The 15363-nt window shown below is 40.0% G+C and overlaps 1 protein-coding gene and 1 pseudogene across 1 annotated transcript; one reads left to right on the top strand and one right to left on the bottom strand.

Annotated features, from left to right (window-relative positions):
• Positions 1-2877, bottom strand: part of LOC107567394 (zona pellucida sperm-binding protein 4-like) — a 4180-nt pseudogene extending 1303 nt beyond the window's left edge.
• Positions 2878-10891: 8014 nt separating this feature from the next.
• LOC107567390 (zona pellucida sperm-binding protein 4-like) lies at positions 10892-12719 on the top strand. The gene is made up of 8 exons (XM_016253073.1): positions 10892-11249; positions 11325-11512; positions 11583-11680; positions 11752-11909; positions 11983-12175; positions 12242-12389; positions 12468-12540; positions 12614-12719. Exons 1-8 carry the CDS (start codon positions 10916-10918, stop codon positions 12688-12690), a joined length of 1269 nt encoding a protein of 422 aa, XP_016108559.1. The 5' UTR covers positions 10892-10915; the 3' UTR covers positions 12691-12719.
• Positions 12720-15363: the final 2644 nt, after the last annotated feature.

Raw genomic sequence — 15363 nt, 5'->3', positions numbered from 1 at the left:
ACCTTACCTTCTGCACAGCCTTTGGTGACACATTGGCCATTGGCCAGTCTGAGCTCCACCCTGAAAGGTCCAGGAGCAGCTACCGGTGGAGGTGGAGGAACAGAGTTGACCTCCACAACCAGAGCTTCCACAGAAGTTCCAGAGTACCTACACTGGAAGAGAAACCTGGACAACAGACGGTGAGCTTGTAGCATTTATCAGAGAAGAACATTCACACCAAGTCATAGATCCCTTACTCAAAATGACTGTCCCTTGTGATGGAACCAAACGGTCCAATCCCCACTTCATAAGAGGAGGTCATTCTGTTTTCATACACCACATATCCACGGTCCTCCTGTGAATAGCAACACTGTTGGCATACAGTCTGTAATCAATGCAGAATAAAACCAGAAGCAGCTGCTTACCATCATGCTCGTGCCACATGCGGTCACAGGGAACTGGTATATAGCAAAGTAAGGTGTGGACTCCACAGGAGTGCATGATGGGTCGTTTCCACCCAGTAGACATACCGAATCCAGACTCAGTCGAGGCAGAGTAACATCTCTAGCCACCACTACCACAAACTGACCATCTCTAATACACTGGACAGTCACTGGAACAATGTACAAGAGCAGGTGAAGGCTGAGGATCAATTTAACATGAACCGAACAATATTGAGAACGCTTACCTGCCCTTCCATAGTAACACTGCTGTCTCTTAAAGCAGCAGTTGATAGCTTCACACTCAGCAGCACTGATCCCAGGTTGTCCACATTGGATCTGCTCATAATCAGCTACAGCACATTTATCAAGGGGCTCTATCTGCACCACTGGTTTCTGAAGCTGAAACTGCGGAGGAAACTGACGGTTTGTTTGTTGTTGAACTGGCTGCTGAAACCGCTGGTCAGTTTGCTGAATCATCAGAGCTTGAGGGTTCTGGAGCAGATTACTCCACTTTGTAACAGCATGACAGAATACACAAACTGCCAAAATCTGAAACAAACACCAACTTCCAGCCATTGTTCAACAGCTAGTCACAAATTGGGGGTGCTGCCCTTTGGTCTTTTTGTACTCTACAGGTTTCAGCTAATTAAAGATAGTCCCTCCGTCTTCATTAACCCTCACGATTCTCTAGACTTGCATGAGTTGGAGCTTATGCAACTTATTGATTTTCATTGATTCAATTGTCCTTGTTACATACATGAAACACAAACTTGTGTGTAGGAGCCATTTATAGGTTTTGTCACATTGTTTTATGTTTTTCCTTCTTACTTGCATGTTTTCTGGAGTTTGCGTGCGCCCTCTAGAGTAGGGTGACCATACGTGCCATTTCCCCAGGACGCGTCCTGGCCAGGATTTGTTTTGGCTTTGTTTTCATGCTTGCTGAAGGTAATGATCGAAAAGTAGTTTGACCAATAACATGCAAGCATTGTCAAAGCGATGCAATTACGCGAACATATTAGGTGTGTTTGACTTAAAAGCAGTGCGGCTCAGACCGATCAGTGTTTGACATCAAAGTACCTCGAGAGCGTTTCGAAAGCATAACCGTCTGTATGGTACTTTGATGTCATACACCGATCGGTCTGCACACACAAACAAAGCCAAAACCTATATATTTTAGGCAATATAGAAATCCTAGCCAGGACATGTCCTGGGAAAATGGTACGTATGGTCACCCTACTCTAGAGGACAAACCATAAGATAAAGCCAAAGGTGTCTAATGAGACAGCATGGTACTGGGAGCAGGGCTGGATTGGTAATCGGGCATTCACTGTAGTAGGACGTGTAGGCCTCATCCCCTGAGGAACACTGGGGTTTAAACCGAAACTGCTGGAGTTTGAAAGGCTTTAGGATGACACAGGACAAGACCTTACCTTCTGCACAGCCTTTGGTGACACATTGGCCATTGGCCAGTCTGAGCTCCACCCTGAAAGGTCCAGGAGCAGCTACCGGTGGAGGTGGAGGAACAGAGTTGACCTCCACAACCAGAGCTTCCACAGAAGTTCCAGAGTACCTACACTGGAAGAGAAACCTGGACAACAGACGGTGAGCTTGTAGCATTTATCAGAGAAGAACATTCACACCAAGTCATAGATCCCTTACTCAAAATGACTGTCCCTTGTGATGGAACCAAACGGTCCAATCCCCACTTCATAAGAGGAGGTCATTCTGTTTTCATACACCACATATCCACGGTCCTCCTGTGAATAGCAACACTGTTGGCATACAGTCTGTAATCAATGCAGAATAAAACCAGAAGCAGCTGCTTACCATCATGCTCGTGCCACATGCGGTCACAGGGAACTGGTATATAGCAAAGTAAGGTGTGGACTCCACAGGAGTGCATGATGGGTCGTTTCCACCCAGTAGACATACCGAATCCAGACTCAGTCGAGGCAGAGTAACATCTCTAGCCACCACTACCACAAACTGACCATCTCTAATACACTGGACAGTCACTGGAACAATGTACAAGAGCAGGTGAAGGCTGAGGATCAATTTAACATGAACCGAACAATATTGAGAACGCTTACCTGCCCTTCCATAGTAACACTGCTGTCTCTTAAAGCAGCAGTTGATAGCTTCACACTCAGCAGCACTGATCCCAGGTTGTCCACATTGGATCTGCTCATAATCAGCTACAGCACATTTATCAAGGGGCTCTATCTGCACCACTGGTTTCTGAAGCTGAAACTGCGGAGGAAACTGACGGTTTGTTTGTTGTTGAACTGGCTGCTGAAACCGCTGGTCAGTTTGCTGAATCATCAGAGCTTGAGGGTTCTGGAGCAGATTACTCCACTTTGTAACAGCATGACAGAATACACAAACTGCCAAAATCTGAAACAAACACCAACTTCCAGCCATTGTTCAACAGCTAGTCACAAATTGGGGGTGCTGCCCTTTGGTCTTTTTGTACTCTACAGGTTTCAGCTAATTAAAGATAGTCCCTCCGTCTTCATTAACCCTCACGATTCTCTAGACTTGCATGAGTTGGAGCTTATGCAACTTATTGATTTTCATTGATTCAATTGTCCTTGTTACATACATGAAACACAAACTTGTGTGTAGGAGCCATTTATAGGTTTTGTCACATTGTTTTATGTTTTTCCTTCTTACTTGCATGTTTTCTGGAGTTTGCGTGCGCCCTCTAGAGTAGGGTGACCATACGTGCCATTTCCCCAGGACGCGTCCTGGCCAGGATTTGTTTTGGCTTTGTTTTCATGCTTGCTGAAGGTAATGATCGAAAAGTAGTTTGACCAATAACATGCAAGCATTGTCAAAGCGATGCAATTACGCGAACATATTAGGTGTGTTTGACTTAAAAGCAGTGCGGCTCAGACCGATCAGTGTTTGACATCAAAGTACCTCGAGAGCGTTTCGAAAGCATAACCGTCTGTATGGTACTTTGATGTCATACACCGATCGGTCTGCACACACAAACAAAGCCAAAACCTATATATTTTAGGCAATATAGAAATCCTAGCCAGGTCATGTCCTGGGAAAATGGTACGTATGGTCACCCTACTCTAGAGGACAAACCATAAGATAAAGCCAAAGGTGTCTAATGAGACAGCATGGTACTGGGAGCAGGGCTGGATTGGTAATCGGGCATACCAGGCATTTTCCCGGTGGGCCGACGCACATAATTTATTTTTGCCAAGGAGCACCACGCAGGGACAGCGAGTAGCCAGTGGCCCATTGGATTGTCTCCTCTACTGACAGCATAAACCATCCAATCACAATGCACTATAGACGGAGCTATGAAGTATTTTGCTCCGCCTATATAAAGATAGCTTCACTCCAACTTCTTCCTCGTCGGCTTTTCCCACGTTTTCACAGCAGATTTATCAAGAACAGGCTTGTGAGTGATGCGGGCCAAAGAGCCAGGCAGGAGGAGGAGAGGAGAGTAGTTGAATCGGTAAAGTGCTTGATAGGGACTCGCAACAGAGGCAGGCATCTAACCTATCCTAATGTGTGTGCATGCCATGGGTGTAGAATACATAACAGAGATGGGCACTCGAGTTAGTGACTCGGACTCGAGTAGCATTTTTATAGACTTCAGACTTGACTCAGACTCGACCTGAAATGACTCCAGACTTGACTTGACTCCAGGAAAAGGACTCGTGAAAATTTTATAAGCAACTCGAGTCTTTTATCCTTAAATAACCGATATTCAAAAGGTGGACCACATCCGCACCCCGGCATCCATCCAGACCGCGAGCCATTTTAAGTGAACGGCGCGTCAAAACAGCCGGGCGGATCACATAACAAGAGCTCAGGGTCATTTATGATAAATATCTTTCAGCGCTATATCCTCTAGTATTTTTATCAAAAGCCAAACGTGCTTTATTAAAGACCTTTCAGCTCTGTGTGTTCTCTCTCTCTCTCCAGACGCGTGCCAAGTTCAAGAGCTGCAGATGACACGGTTATTTTAACAACAGAAACAACAAAACACAACAGAAAACAACAATGCAAATATAGCTATTTTTCATAATATCTATTTATCTATCTATAACCTATGGCTCTGACTGTTCAAACCAGATGTGACCAGACGTTTCTGATCTACATTTAGCATTATTAATCTGTAGGCTAAGAACATTGCAAAAAAGAATCATGTCATTATAATTGGGAAAATTGTTGTTAGATGGCTAGGATATAACTTCAACTTTGAAACTGTTAGTTATCTTTATTTTCTGCTCAAGATGAGAACGTTTTGATTATTGTAGCTACATTGTTTTGAGATAATGCTTTTAAGTAGGCTAAAATAGTATAGATTTCAGGAGGAAAACTCTGAACATAATTTTTTTTTGTCACATGGCATCGCATGTATCTAAATGTAAAAATGCAATACATGTAAAAAAAAAAAAACATTTCAGACCTCTGCTTGGAAGAAAATATAGAGGGCGCACCTTGGAACTTTAATTGAATACCCCTGACATATAATAAAGAAATACTTTATTTGTATGGTTTTGTAAAATACGAAAGATTTCAATACATGAGGATTCTGAATGAGATTTTTTTAGCGAGCATTAAATGACTTCAGACTCAACTCGGACTCGTGAACAAAGACACGAGACTTGACTCAGATTCCAGCGATAAAGACTTCAGACTTGACTCAGAATCCAAGTTAAAGACTTGTGAACATCTCTGAAACAAACACTTTTTAATAAAATGTAAATTCGTTCCTCCGCGCTTTTTTGGCCAAGTCAAGTGTGTTCATAGAGGTTTCCATGGGCCAATGTGAATAAATCTAGATTTAAATAAAAAAAAAAGAGACAATTTTGTTGGACCTGATGTTTTATTCTTATCCAAAACAACTATATGTGATATGAGTGTGATACATACATACATACACTACCAGTCAAAAGTTTTTGAACAGCAATATTTATGTTTTTTAAAGAAGTCTCTTCTCACCAAGCCTGCATTTATTTGATCCAAAATACAGCAAAAGCAGTAATATTGTGAAATGTTTTTACTATTTAAAATAACTACTTTCTATTTAAATATATATTAAAATGTAATTTATTTCTGTGATGCGCAGCTGTATTTTCAGCATCATTCCTCCAGTCTTCAGTGTCACATGATCTTCAGAAATCAGTATAATATGCTGATCTGCTGCTCAAGAAACATTTATTATTATTATTATTATTATCAAAATTTAAAACAGTTGAGTAAATTTTTTTCGAGATTCTTTGATGAATAGAAAGATCCAAAGATCAGCATTTATCTATTATAATAATATATAACAATTATAATATCTATTTTATAATAATTATCGCTTTTTATTTCTCCTCTTTCCTACTACTTGTTTCGCTTCTGTTTCAGTTTTTATAACCATTTCTTACTATGTGTAAGTAAGTTTTTTTTATTTTTAGCATGTGTGTTTGGCTCAGTGTTATTTTTTAGGATTACTGATAAACTACGGACAAATACTATTTGATTTGTATTATTTGTATTTGTTATTTATTTAAATTTTAGTTAAATTATGTCTGAATTTATTATGTCTGTATAGGCCTTTTATTAAGTTTTTAGTTTTATTTAATTTGATTTATTTGAATACTTCAACAATCTAAATGGAAATGAAATAATATATATATTGAATTTATAAATGTGTATGTATGTTTGTGTGTGTGTGGTTGTACATACACATATGTAGTTGTTTTTTTGGTGTCTGGCTTAGTGTTATGTTAGAATCATTATTATACTCATACCTTTTGTTCTTTAATATTTTGAATTGTTTTTAGCTTTATTTTTTGCTTTTCATTTAAATGTTAAGTTTTGAAACATTGTTGTATGCATTTGTCATTTTTATTTAATCTCTTTATTTTTAAAATGTGTATAGGTAGTATTTATAAAGTTTTAGCTTTTAGTTTTGGATCTGTTTTTAGTTGTTTTAATACTACAATTGATTGCTTCTGTTGTCCTCATTTGTACGTCGCTTTGGATAAAAGCGTCTGATAAATGACTAAATAAATAAATAATCTGAAATAAAAATCTTTTGTAACATTATACACTATACAGTTCAAAAGCTTGGAGTCAATAGAATGTTTTTTTCGTGTTGTTGTTTTTTGGGAAAGAAATTATAGAAATGAGTACTTTTATTTAGCAACCATGGTTTAAATTGATCAAAAGTGATGAAAAAGACGTTCATAATGTTACAAAAGATTTCCATTTCAGATAAATGCTTTTCTGTTCATCATCTGAAAAATTCTACTCAGCTGTTTTCAACATAATAAAAGTAATAAATGTTTTTTTTTAGCAGCAAATCATAATATTTGAATAATTTCTGAAGGATCATGTGACTTAATGTGAAAATTCAGCTTTGAAATCACAGAAATTTTTTCTGGTGCTCTTATAATTTGCAGCTTGAATGATTTTCTATTTTACTTTCAATGTTAAGTTGCATCAGTTTATTTTTTTAACATTCAAGATTAATAAATCAACTGTGATCTACTTCATTTTCCTGGATTTTAATGGATATAAAAGGAGCAAACAAGGAGGTGTCTAAAATTTCCCCGGCAGACCCAAGAAGTAACTAACTTTTAAATCAAGCAAGGGTCACTACATGGGTCTAAAGACCAAGCTTTGAAATCCTTTGGATTATTTTGAATATTTGAGTGCAACATGGAGTAACTGATGTGTACAAACCAAGTGTTGTATTTTGGATCAAATAAATGCAGACTTGGTGAGCAGAAGAGACTTCTTTTGAAAGATTAAAAATCTTACTGTTCAAAAACTTTTGACTTGTAGTGTATATCATTATATATATATATAAATAAATAAATGCCTGGGTCAATTTTTTGTCCCAGTCCAGCCCTGACTGGAAGCACACGGTCTTTAGACCTTCTTTCTCCCTTTCAATGTTTTCTGGTGCTCTTATAATTTGCAGCTTGAATGATTTTCTATTTTACTTTCAATGTTAAGTTGCATCAGTTTATTTTTTTAACATTCAAGATTAATAAATCAACTGTGATCTACTTCATTTTCCTGGATTTTAATGGATATAAAGGAGCAAACAAGGAGGTGTCTAAAATTTCCCCGGCAGACCCAAGAAGTGACTAACTTTTAAATCAAGCAAGGGTCACTACATGGGTCTAAAGACCAAGCTTTGAAATCCTTTGGATTATTTTGAATATTTGAGTGCAACATGGAGTAACTGATGTGTACAAACCAAGACTCTATAATTCTTCAACAATTACCCCATCGACTTTGGTCAGAAATCTTGGTGTAATCTTTGATGACCAGCTGACCTTCAAAGACCACATTGCAAAGACCGCTCGATCTTGCAGGTTTGCATTGCACAACATCAGAAAGATCAGGCCCTTTCTAATGGAGCATGCTGCACAACTTCTTGTCCAGGCCCTTGTCATCTCTAGGCTGGACTACTGCAATGCTCTTCTGGCTGGACTCCCATCAAGCACAATCAAACCTCTACAAATGATTCAGAATGCAGCGGCACGACTGGTCTTCAACGAGCCCAAAAGAGCCCATGTTACACCTCTCTTTATCTCCTTGCACTGGCTACCGGTTGCGGCTCGCATCAAGTTCAAGACATTGATGCTTGCATATAGAACAGCCACAGGCTCAGCACCCGCCTACTTCCACTCACTACTACGAATCTACATCCCCTTCAGAAGTCTGAGATCCGCTAGTGAGCGACGCCTCGTGGTACCATCACAGAGAGGCTCTTTCCAGAACATTCTCGTTCACCGTTCCTGGCTGCTGAAACAATCTTCCCACCCCTATCCGGAATGCTGAATCCCTGACAATTTTCAAGCGACAGCTGAAAACTCATCTCTTTAAACGCTACTTGACTTCATCTTTAAAAAAAAAGTATTTGAGCACTTCCTGTGTCTGTTTGCCTCTTTAAGAAGAATCGCTTTATGTATTCCCCAATTTTAAGTCACTTTGGATAAAAGCGTCTGCAAAATGACTTGATGTAAAATGTAAATGTAAGACTCACTTTGAAATCACTTGGATTTGGATCATTTGAGCACAACAAGGAGCCAGCTGATGATCGCGGACAAAGCAAGGCGGTATGTAAAGTTTAAAACATGTACGTTTCTGGAAACAGGAAAAAGTCAGAAGATGTTTAAGCATGAGTATGCCGCAAGCTTGACTTTGCAAATGGATGAATTTTAATTGTTGAACCCGCAACCTTGCTATCAGTTTGCAAAATAATTTTTTAATTGATTGGATAAATATGACTGAAGAGTCAATTGTGCCAGAAGTTCTTGAGCGTCAGGAAACTCATGATGATTCTCTGAAAGACATGAAGGAAACAATATATCAGTTGCGGGCGAACAGGAAAATAAGATTGGCGTTGTTAACACGCCAAATGAACATCGTTTATGGATATTTGGAAGATGATGTAAATGTTGTTGAAATCAGACAAAGCATGATCAAATACAGGAAATTACTGGATGAATTTAAAGATGCTCATAAATTCAGTAAGAAAAAAAAACAGTAAGTCCAGTAGATGCAATGAATGAATATACTGATAAAGAACCAGATGCATTGGAGTTGAAAAAATCTCTGATGGTACCAGGTGACTCAGCTAAAAGTGTCAGTCATAAAGAGCCGCATTCAGCATTCTGAGAGCAAAAGGAAAGCAAATCTCCTCTGAAACATCCCAAAGCAAGGACAGTCACTTTGGAAGCAGGTTCACTTGTATCTGCACAGGCAGAGACACATACTGCCTTTAGAGAGGAGCAGCAACATCTTGAACCAGTATCCAGCGCTGTTAAACTACCAAGACCTGATGTGCGACACAGCACCCAGTTCAAGGTCTCAGCCAGCACCTCAAAGGAATCCAACACCTTCAGCAGACACTGCTTTGCATAGTATTTTACATAAACAAACTGATATCACTGACAGTCTTGTGAAACAGGCATTTTTGTAATCTTTGCCTCAGAAGGAAGTCAAAGTTTTTGATGGAGAGCCGCTGGAGTTTAGAGCATTCATTAAATATTTTGAGGACACAATTGAGAGTAAAATTGACAATGATCAAAATAGGCTGTGTTTTTTGGAACAGTTTACCAGAGGGCAGCCTAAAGAATTGATCAAATCTTGCCTTCACATGAATCCTGTCAGAGGATATCAGCAAGCCAAAAAAATCCTCAAAGAACATTTTGGCAATGAGTTTAAAATCTCTAATGCATATATAGAAAAGGCCCTGTCTTGGCCATCCATTAAGCCAGAAGATCCAAAGGCTTTCGCACTATACCTGAGAGGGTGTTGTAATGTTATGGAAGAGATGGCATTTATGGAGGAACTTGATCTCGCCTCTAATCTTCAATCACTGACCATTAAATTGCCATTCAAACTCAGAGAAAGATGGCGAATTGAGGTTTCGGAGCTCGATGAAAGAGGACACAACAAGGTGAGATTCTGTGACCTAGTCAAGTTTATTGAGAAGCAAGTTAATATACTAACTGACCCCATATTTGGCAATATAATTGATCAAACTATTCAAATTGCCGCTATAACTAAATCTGCAGTCAAAACCAGCAAGCCAAAGTCTTCTAGCAGCAGTTTTGCCACCAGTGTGTCTATGGAAAAGCCACAAACTCCAAATATGCTAACCATTTGCCTTTTCTGGTCAAAGAAACATTTGCTAGATGTCTGTCCTCAGTTTAAAAGAAAGAAGCACAAAGATAAGATCCAGTTTATAAAGGCAAAGGGAATATGCTTTGGATGTCTAGTTCAAGGACACATGAGTAAAACCTGTAATAAGCGTCAAACCTGTAAAGTCCGCAGTCAAAAACACCCAACAGTACTCCACATAGGAAAAGTGGAAAATGGGATAACTATTGGAGTACCTCATCCTAATCATGACAAACCATCAGTTTCTTCCCATGCTTGTGAGGAAGAAAGTGTACTATCAATTGTGCCAGTGAAGATTAAGGCAAACAAAGGAAACAAAATAGGGCAAACATCCAGAACGATGAATCAAGAGAAGACGATGGTCAGTTGACCTCCACAACCAGAGCTACAACAGAAGTTCCAGAGTACCTACACTGGAAAAGAAACCTGGACAACAGACGGTGAGCTTGTAGCATATATCAGAGAACAACATTCACACCAAATCATAGATCACTTACTCAAAATGTCTCACTAGACACCTGTGGCTTTATCTTATGGTTTGTCCTCTAGAGGGTGCACACAAACTCCAGAAAACATGCAAGTAAAAAGGAAAAACATAAAACAATATGACAAAACCTATAAATGGCTCCTACACACAAGTTTGTGTTTTCATGTATGTAACAAGGACAATTGAATCAATGAGAATCAATAAGTTGCATAAGCTCCAACTCATGCAAGTCTAGAGAATCGTGAGGGTTAATGAAGAGGGAGGGACTATCTTTAATTAGCTGAAACCTGTAGAGTACAAAAAGACCAAAGGACAGCTTCCCCACTTTGTGACTAGCTGTTGAATGATGGCTGGAAGTTTGTGTTTGGTTCAGATTTTGGCAGTTTGTGCACTCTGTCATGCTGTTCCAAAGTGGAGTAATCTGCTCCAGAACCCTCAAGCTCTGATGATCCAGCAAACTGACCAGCGGTTTCAGCAGCCAATTCAACAACAAACTAACCGGCAGTTTCCTCAGCAGTTTCAGCTTCAGAAACCAGTGGTGCAGACAGAGCTCCTTGATAAATGTGCTGTAGCTGATTATGAGCAGATCCAATGTGGACAACCTGGGATCAGTGCTGCTGAGTGTGAAGCTATCAACTGCTGCTTTAAAAGAGAGCAGTGTTCCTATGGGAGGGCAGGTAAGTGTTCTCAATATTGTTCGGTTCATGTTAAATTGCTCCTCAGCCTTAACCTGCTCTTGTAAATTGTTCCAGTGACTGTCCAGTGTATTAGAGATGGTCAGTTTGTGGTAGTGGTGGCTAGAGATGTTACACTGCCTCGACTGAGTCTGGATTCGGTACGTCTACTGAGTGGAAACCACCCACCTTGCGCTCCTGTGGAGTCCACACCTTACTTTGCTATATACCAGTTCCCTGTGACCGCATGTGGCACAAGCATGATGGTGAGCAGCTGCTTCTGGTTTTATTCTGCATTGATTACGGACTGTATGCCAACAGTGTTGCTATTCACAGGAGGACCGTGGATATGTGGTGTATGAGAACAGAATGACCTCCTCATATGAAGTGGGGATTGGACCGTTTGGTTCCATCACAAGGGACAGTCATTTTGAGTAAGTGATCTATGACTTGATGTTAACATTGTTCTCTGATAAATGCTACAAGCTCCCCATCTGTTGTCCAGGCTTCTCTTCCAGTGTAGGTACTCTGGAACTTCTGTGGAAGCCCTGGTTGTGGAGGTCAACTCTGTTCCGCCACCTCCACCAGTAGCTGCTCCTGGACCTCTCAGGGTGGAGCTCAGACTGGCCAATGGCCAATGTGTCACCAAAGGCTGTGCAGAAGGTAAGGTCTTGTCCGGTCATCCTATAGCCTTTCTAACTCCAGCAGTTTTGATTTAAACCCCAGTGTTTCTCAGGGGATGAGGCCTACACGTCCTACTACAGTGACGCTGATTATCCAGTCACAAAAGTCCTGCGGGAGCCTGTGTATGTTGAGGTGCGCATTATGGAGAGGACTGACCCCAACATTGTCCTGATGCTGGGACGTTGTTGGGCGACAGCAACCTCCAGTCCACTCAGTCTCCCCCAGTGGGACCTTCTGATCGATGGGTGAGTAATGCCATTCTTTATCCAGTTAGTCTGCTGGGAGACTTTCTAACCGCCTTTCATCTTCAGATGCCCTTACCAGGATGACCATTACCTGACCACACTGGTTCCAGTGACTGGATCATCTGGTCTTCATTTCCCAACCCACTACAAGCGCTTTGTTGTGAAGATGTTCACATTTGTAGATCCAGCCTCACTGGCTCCTTTGCAGGAAACTGTATGCCCCCTTTTACCTGAATATTTTAATTTTACTACTTGTGAATTCTATGACTTGAGCCTCTTTCTTCCCTGTCAGATCTTCATCCACTGCAGTACAGAGGTGTGCCATCCCTCTTCTGGCTCTTGTGAGCAAAGCTGCACCAGGAAACGTGAGTTCTTGCTCTCTCGACTAGAGGAACTGAGGATTTATAAGTGCATTCTCACTTAACATTTCTCTTTCAGGAAGAGACACTCGCATCAAGGCTGTCTCTATTGCGCAGATTGTGGTTTCTAGTGGAGAAGTTACTCTGGTCATGTAACTAGTGTTTTTAATAAACTGTCAAACACAAAGATCTTTGTCTACTGGTATTTTGGTTTTACAGAAGCTGGTATTACATGGCTTTTTTTTCACAACCTTTTGTAAGGTCATTCAGAGTCCAGGCTTCTGTACCAGGGTTTCCACTTGGTCTTAAATGTAGTTGTATCAAATTTAAGGTCTTTGTGCAATAAATTAGCTCAAGAGAAATGTTCATTAATTACAATTATATCCGCTGCCAGTAACTGTAGCAGAATTAAGTTGCCATCAACCTGTTAATTTTGACTAATTTGTCAATGACTTGGTTTTTATTAATTTTTTCCCCCACTGACAATGAGACCATAATGAACAAACTCTTTTTGCATGACAGATTGACACTTTCGTCAACTAATAAAACCAAGATAAATGTTAGGGAGGGACTATTTGGGGAGTCATTCAATTTCAGAAAAAATCTGCTGTGTGGTTCGGAGGTTAGATGTGTACATATGAACTGGCAGGACATAAGCTAAAAGTACGCTTCCTGCACGTCAAAAAAAACTGCACGTCTCGGTGTGTGAGTAGGCTTACACTTTCATGTTGCATGAACCGAGAATTACACAAATGTAGAATTGTCAGTTTTGACGAGTATTCATGTGAACCGTTTATTTACGTCTTAAGTGAACACAAATGGAGAGCTCCATCGGTTTTAAAGGGACAGCAGCCTAGTTTGGTTGCTATTGTCCTAGTCATTGTTAATCCAACAACTAAAGACCGAAAATCACTGCTCTCGACAAACTTTAGTAGCCCTAAAAGTTAACCTAAATATATTTATAGAAATGTCTGCTTGAAAGAATCAAGAATATGGTAAACAAGTTGCTATAAAGAATGCATAATTGGCCTATATAACCATTGGTATTTCATTTAAAAAGACCATGTTCTTCTATTAGAAGTGGTTTTATTTAATTTTAACAAAGGCTTGTCACTGCAGTTAAATCGTTGTCTATCATAAACCCTTAAAATCAAACCTATATGAGTTTGGAAATTGTAGAAATGCTTAAACGCATTACACTGTAACTGAACCCATTGGAATTTAGCAGACTAAATTTACTGTAGATTTAGTCAAATCTTATTTAGTCGACAAACTAAAAACAATTCCAGTGACTAAAATATGACACTAAATGGCATTTTAGTCAAAAGACTATGCCTAAAACTAAATCAAGATGGTGGCATGTCTTTCTGTCTGTGTGACTGAGTGGTTGATGTTTGTTTGTTCATGGGATATTTGCCAACTATTCATTTTGTGAACGTTCGTAAAATATAACCATAATATAGTCGGAATTCGTCATACTCGATGGTTGTTTTATGAAGCAAATCCGTATAGTTTGTCGAGACTGACATCCTCAGTGAACTGGAACTGCGCTAGTTCTAGCAGTGCATTTTAAAAACACACGGTATCCGTATAATCCCAGTCTGAACAAGTGGTTACGACCATGAAGCTGGTACGGAAATTTACCTAGAGCTGTGGTTTGATTTTTCGCCGTTTCTGGGGGATCTGACTCGAGCTGACTGGTTGGTGCCTGGGGCTTGCTTGCCTGTTGGATCTCGGGTGCGGACGTGTCGCTGAATTTGTTGGGTCAAACAAACCCTTTTTCTTTTCTTGTTCTTGCTGCTGGTTTTTGAGATATAGCCTGATATTTTAGAGGTGGCTGGCCTTGATTTTGACTTTTTTGCCCGCAGCATTGCCTCACTCGCTGGGCTTCCTGTTTACGAGTGATGAAACACAACATCATTGGTCGCCACTGAGAAATGGATAACCCGTACTGGATTTTTCCGTCGCTGACCTGGACTTTGTTATCATACCTAGGCTTGTTTTTTCTTTTTGGATGCCCGGGTCCTATGTAATAGTTTGTCTTTCTATGTCTGGGTGGTGCGATGGGCATGGAGAGAAAGAAGTGGTTGCTCCTTGCCTTTTTCTGTTTAACTTTTTCTTTGTTCTTATTTATCTCTGGGGGCACCAACTACTGGAATGACTATTCCAGTCCAGTGCTCCCAATACTGTATGAATCATATAAAGGCACATGCGCGTCATGTTGCGTCACTCCCTCTGCCCCTATTTTTCCCCTCTGATACTGTTGACTTGGTCTGTTTGTCTAGTATTATGACGTTATGTGACAATTTTACCACTATCTCCTGTGTGTTCCTAGATTCCAATTTTGGTCGGAGAAGCAATGAATCGTACAAGAAATCATTTAAGCTAAAATGTTTAATTGCTTTGTTACTGTTGATGTCAGGAAATGTGCAGCCAAACCCAGGCCCAGACACCCGTATAGGCTTTAACACCCCGGAAGATTTTAAAGAAAAATCTGGTCTTGGTTTCTTTCATTTGAATGTACGCAGTCTTGTTCCTAAAATGGACATGTTGCGGATCTGGGCTCCCTCTACAGATACTGATGTAATTGTCTTGTCTGAAACTTGGTTAAGTAAATCGGTTTCAGATAAAGAAGTCTATATATCTGGTTATAATGTTTTTAGGACTGACCTCCCTAATAGAGGTGGGGGTGTAGCAATTTACATCAAAAACCAGTATCAAGTTAATGTACTGTTATCAATATCGGTAGTTAAACAGTTTGAATTTTTAGCCTTGGAGCTTAAAGTTTCTAAATCACTTTGTATAACGGTCGTTGGTTGTTATAGGACA

The sequence above is a fragment of the Sinocyclocheilus grahami genome, unplaced genomic scaffold (genome assembly GCF_001515645.1).
Source record: "Sinocyclocheilus grahami isolate Dianchi unplaced genomic scaffold, SAMN03320097.WGS_v1.1 scaffold1154.1, whole genome shotgun sequence".
Lineage (NCBI taxonomy): Eukaryota > Metazoa > Chordata > Actinopteri > Cypriniformes > Cyprinidae > Sinocyclocheilus > Sinocyclocheilus grahami.
Note: the sequence above shows the minus strand (reverse complement) of the source record. Positions and strands in the feature narration are given on the sequence as shown.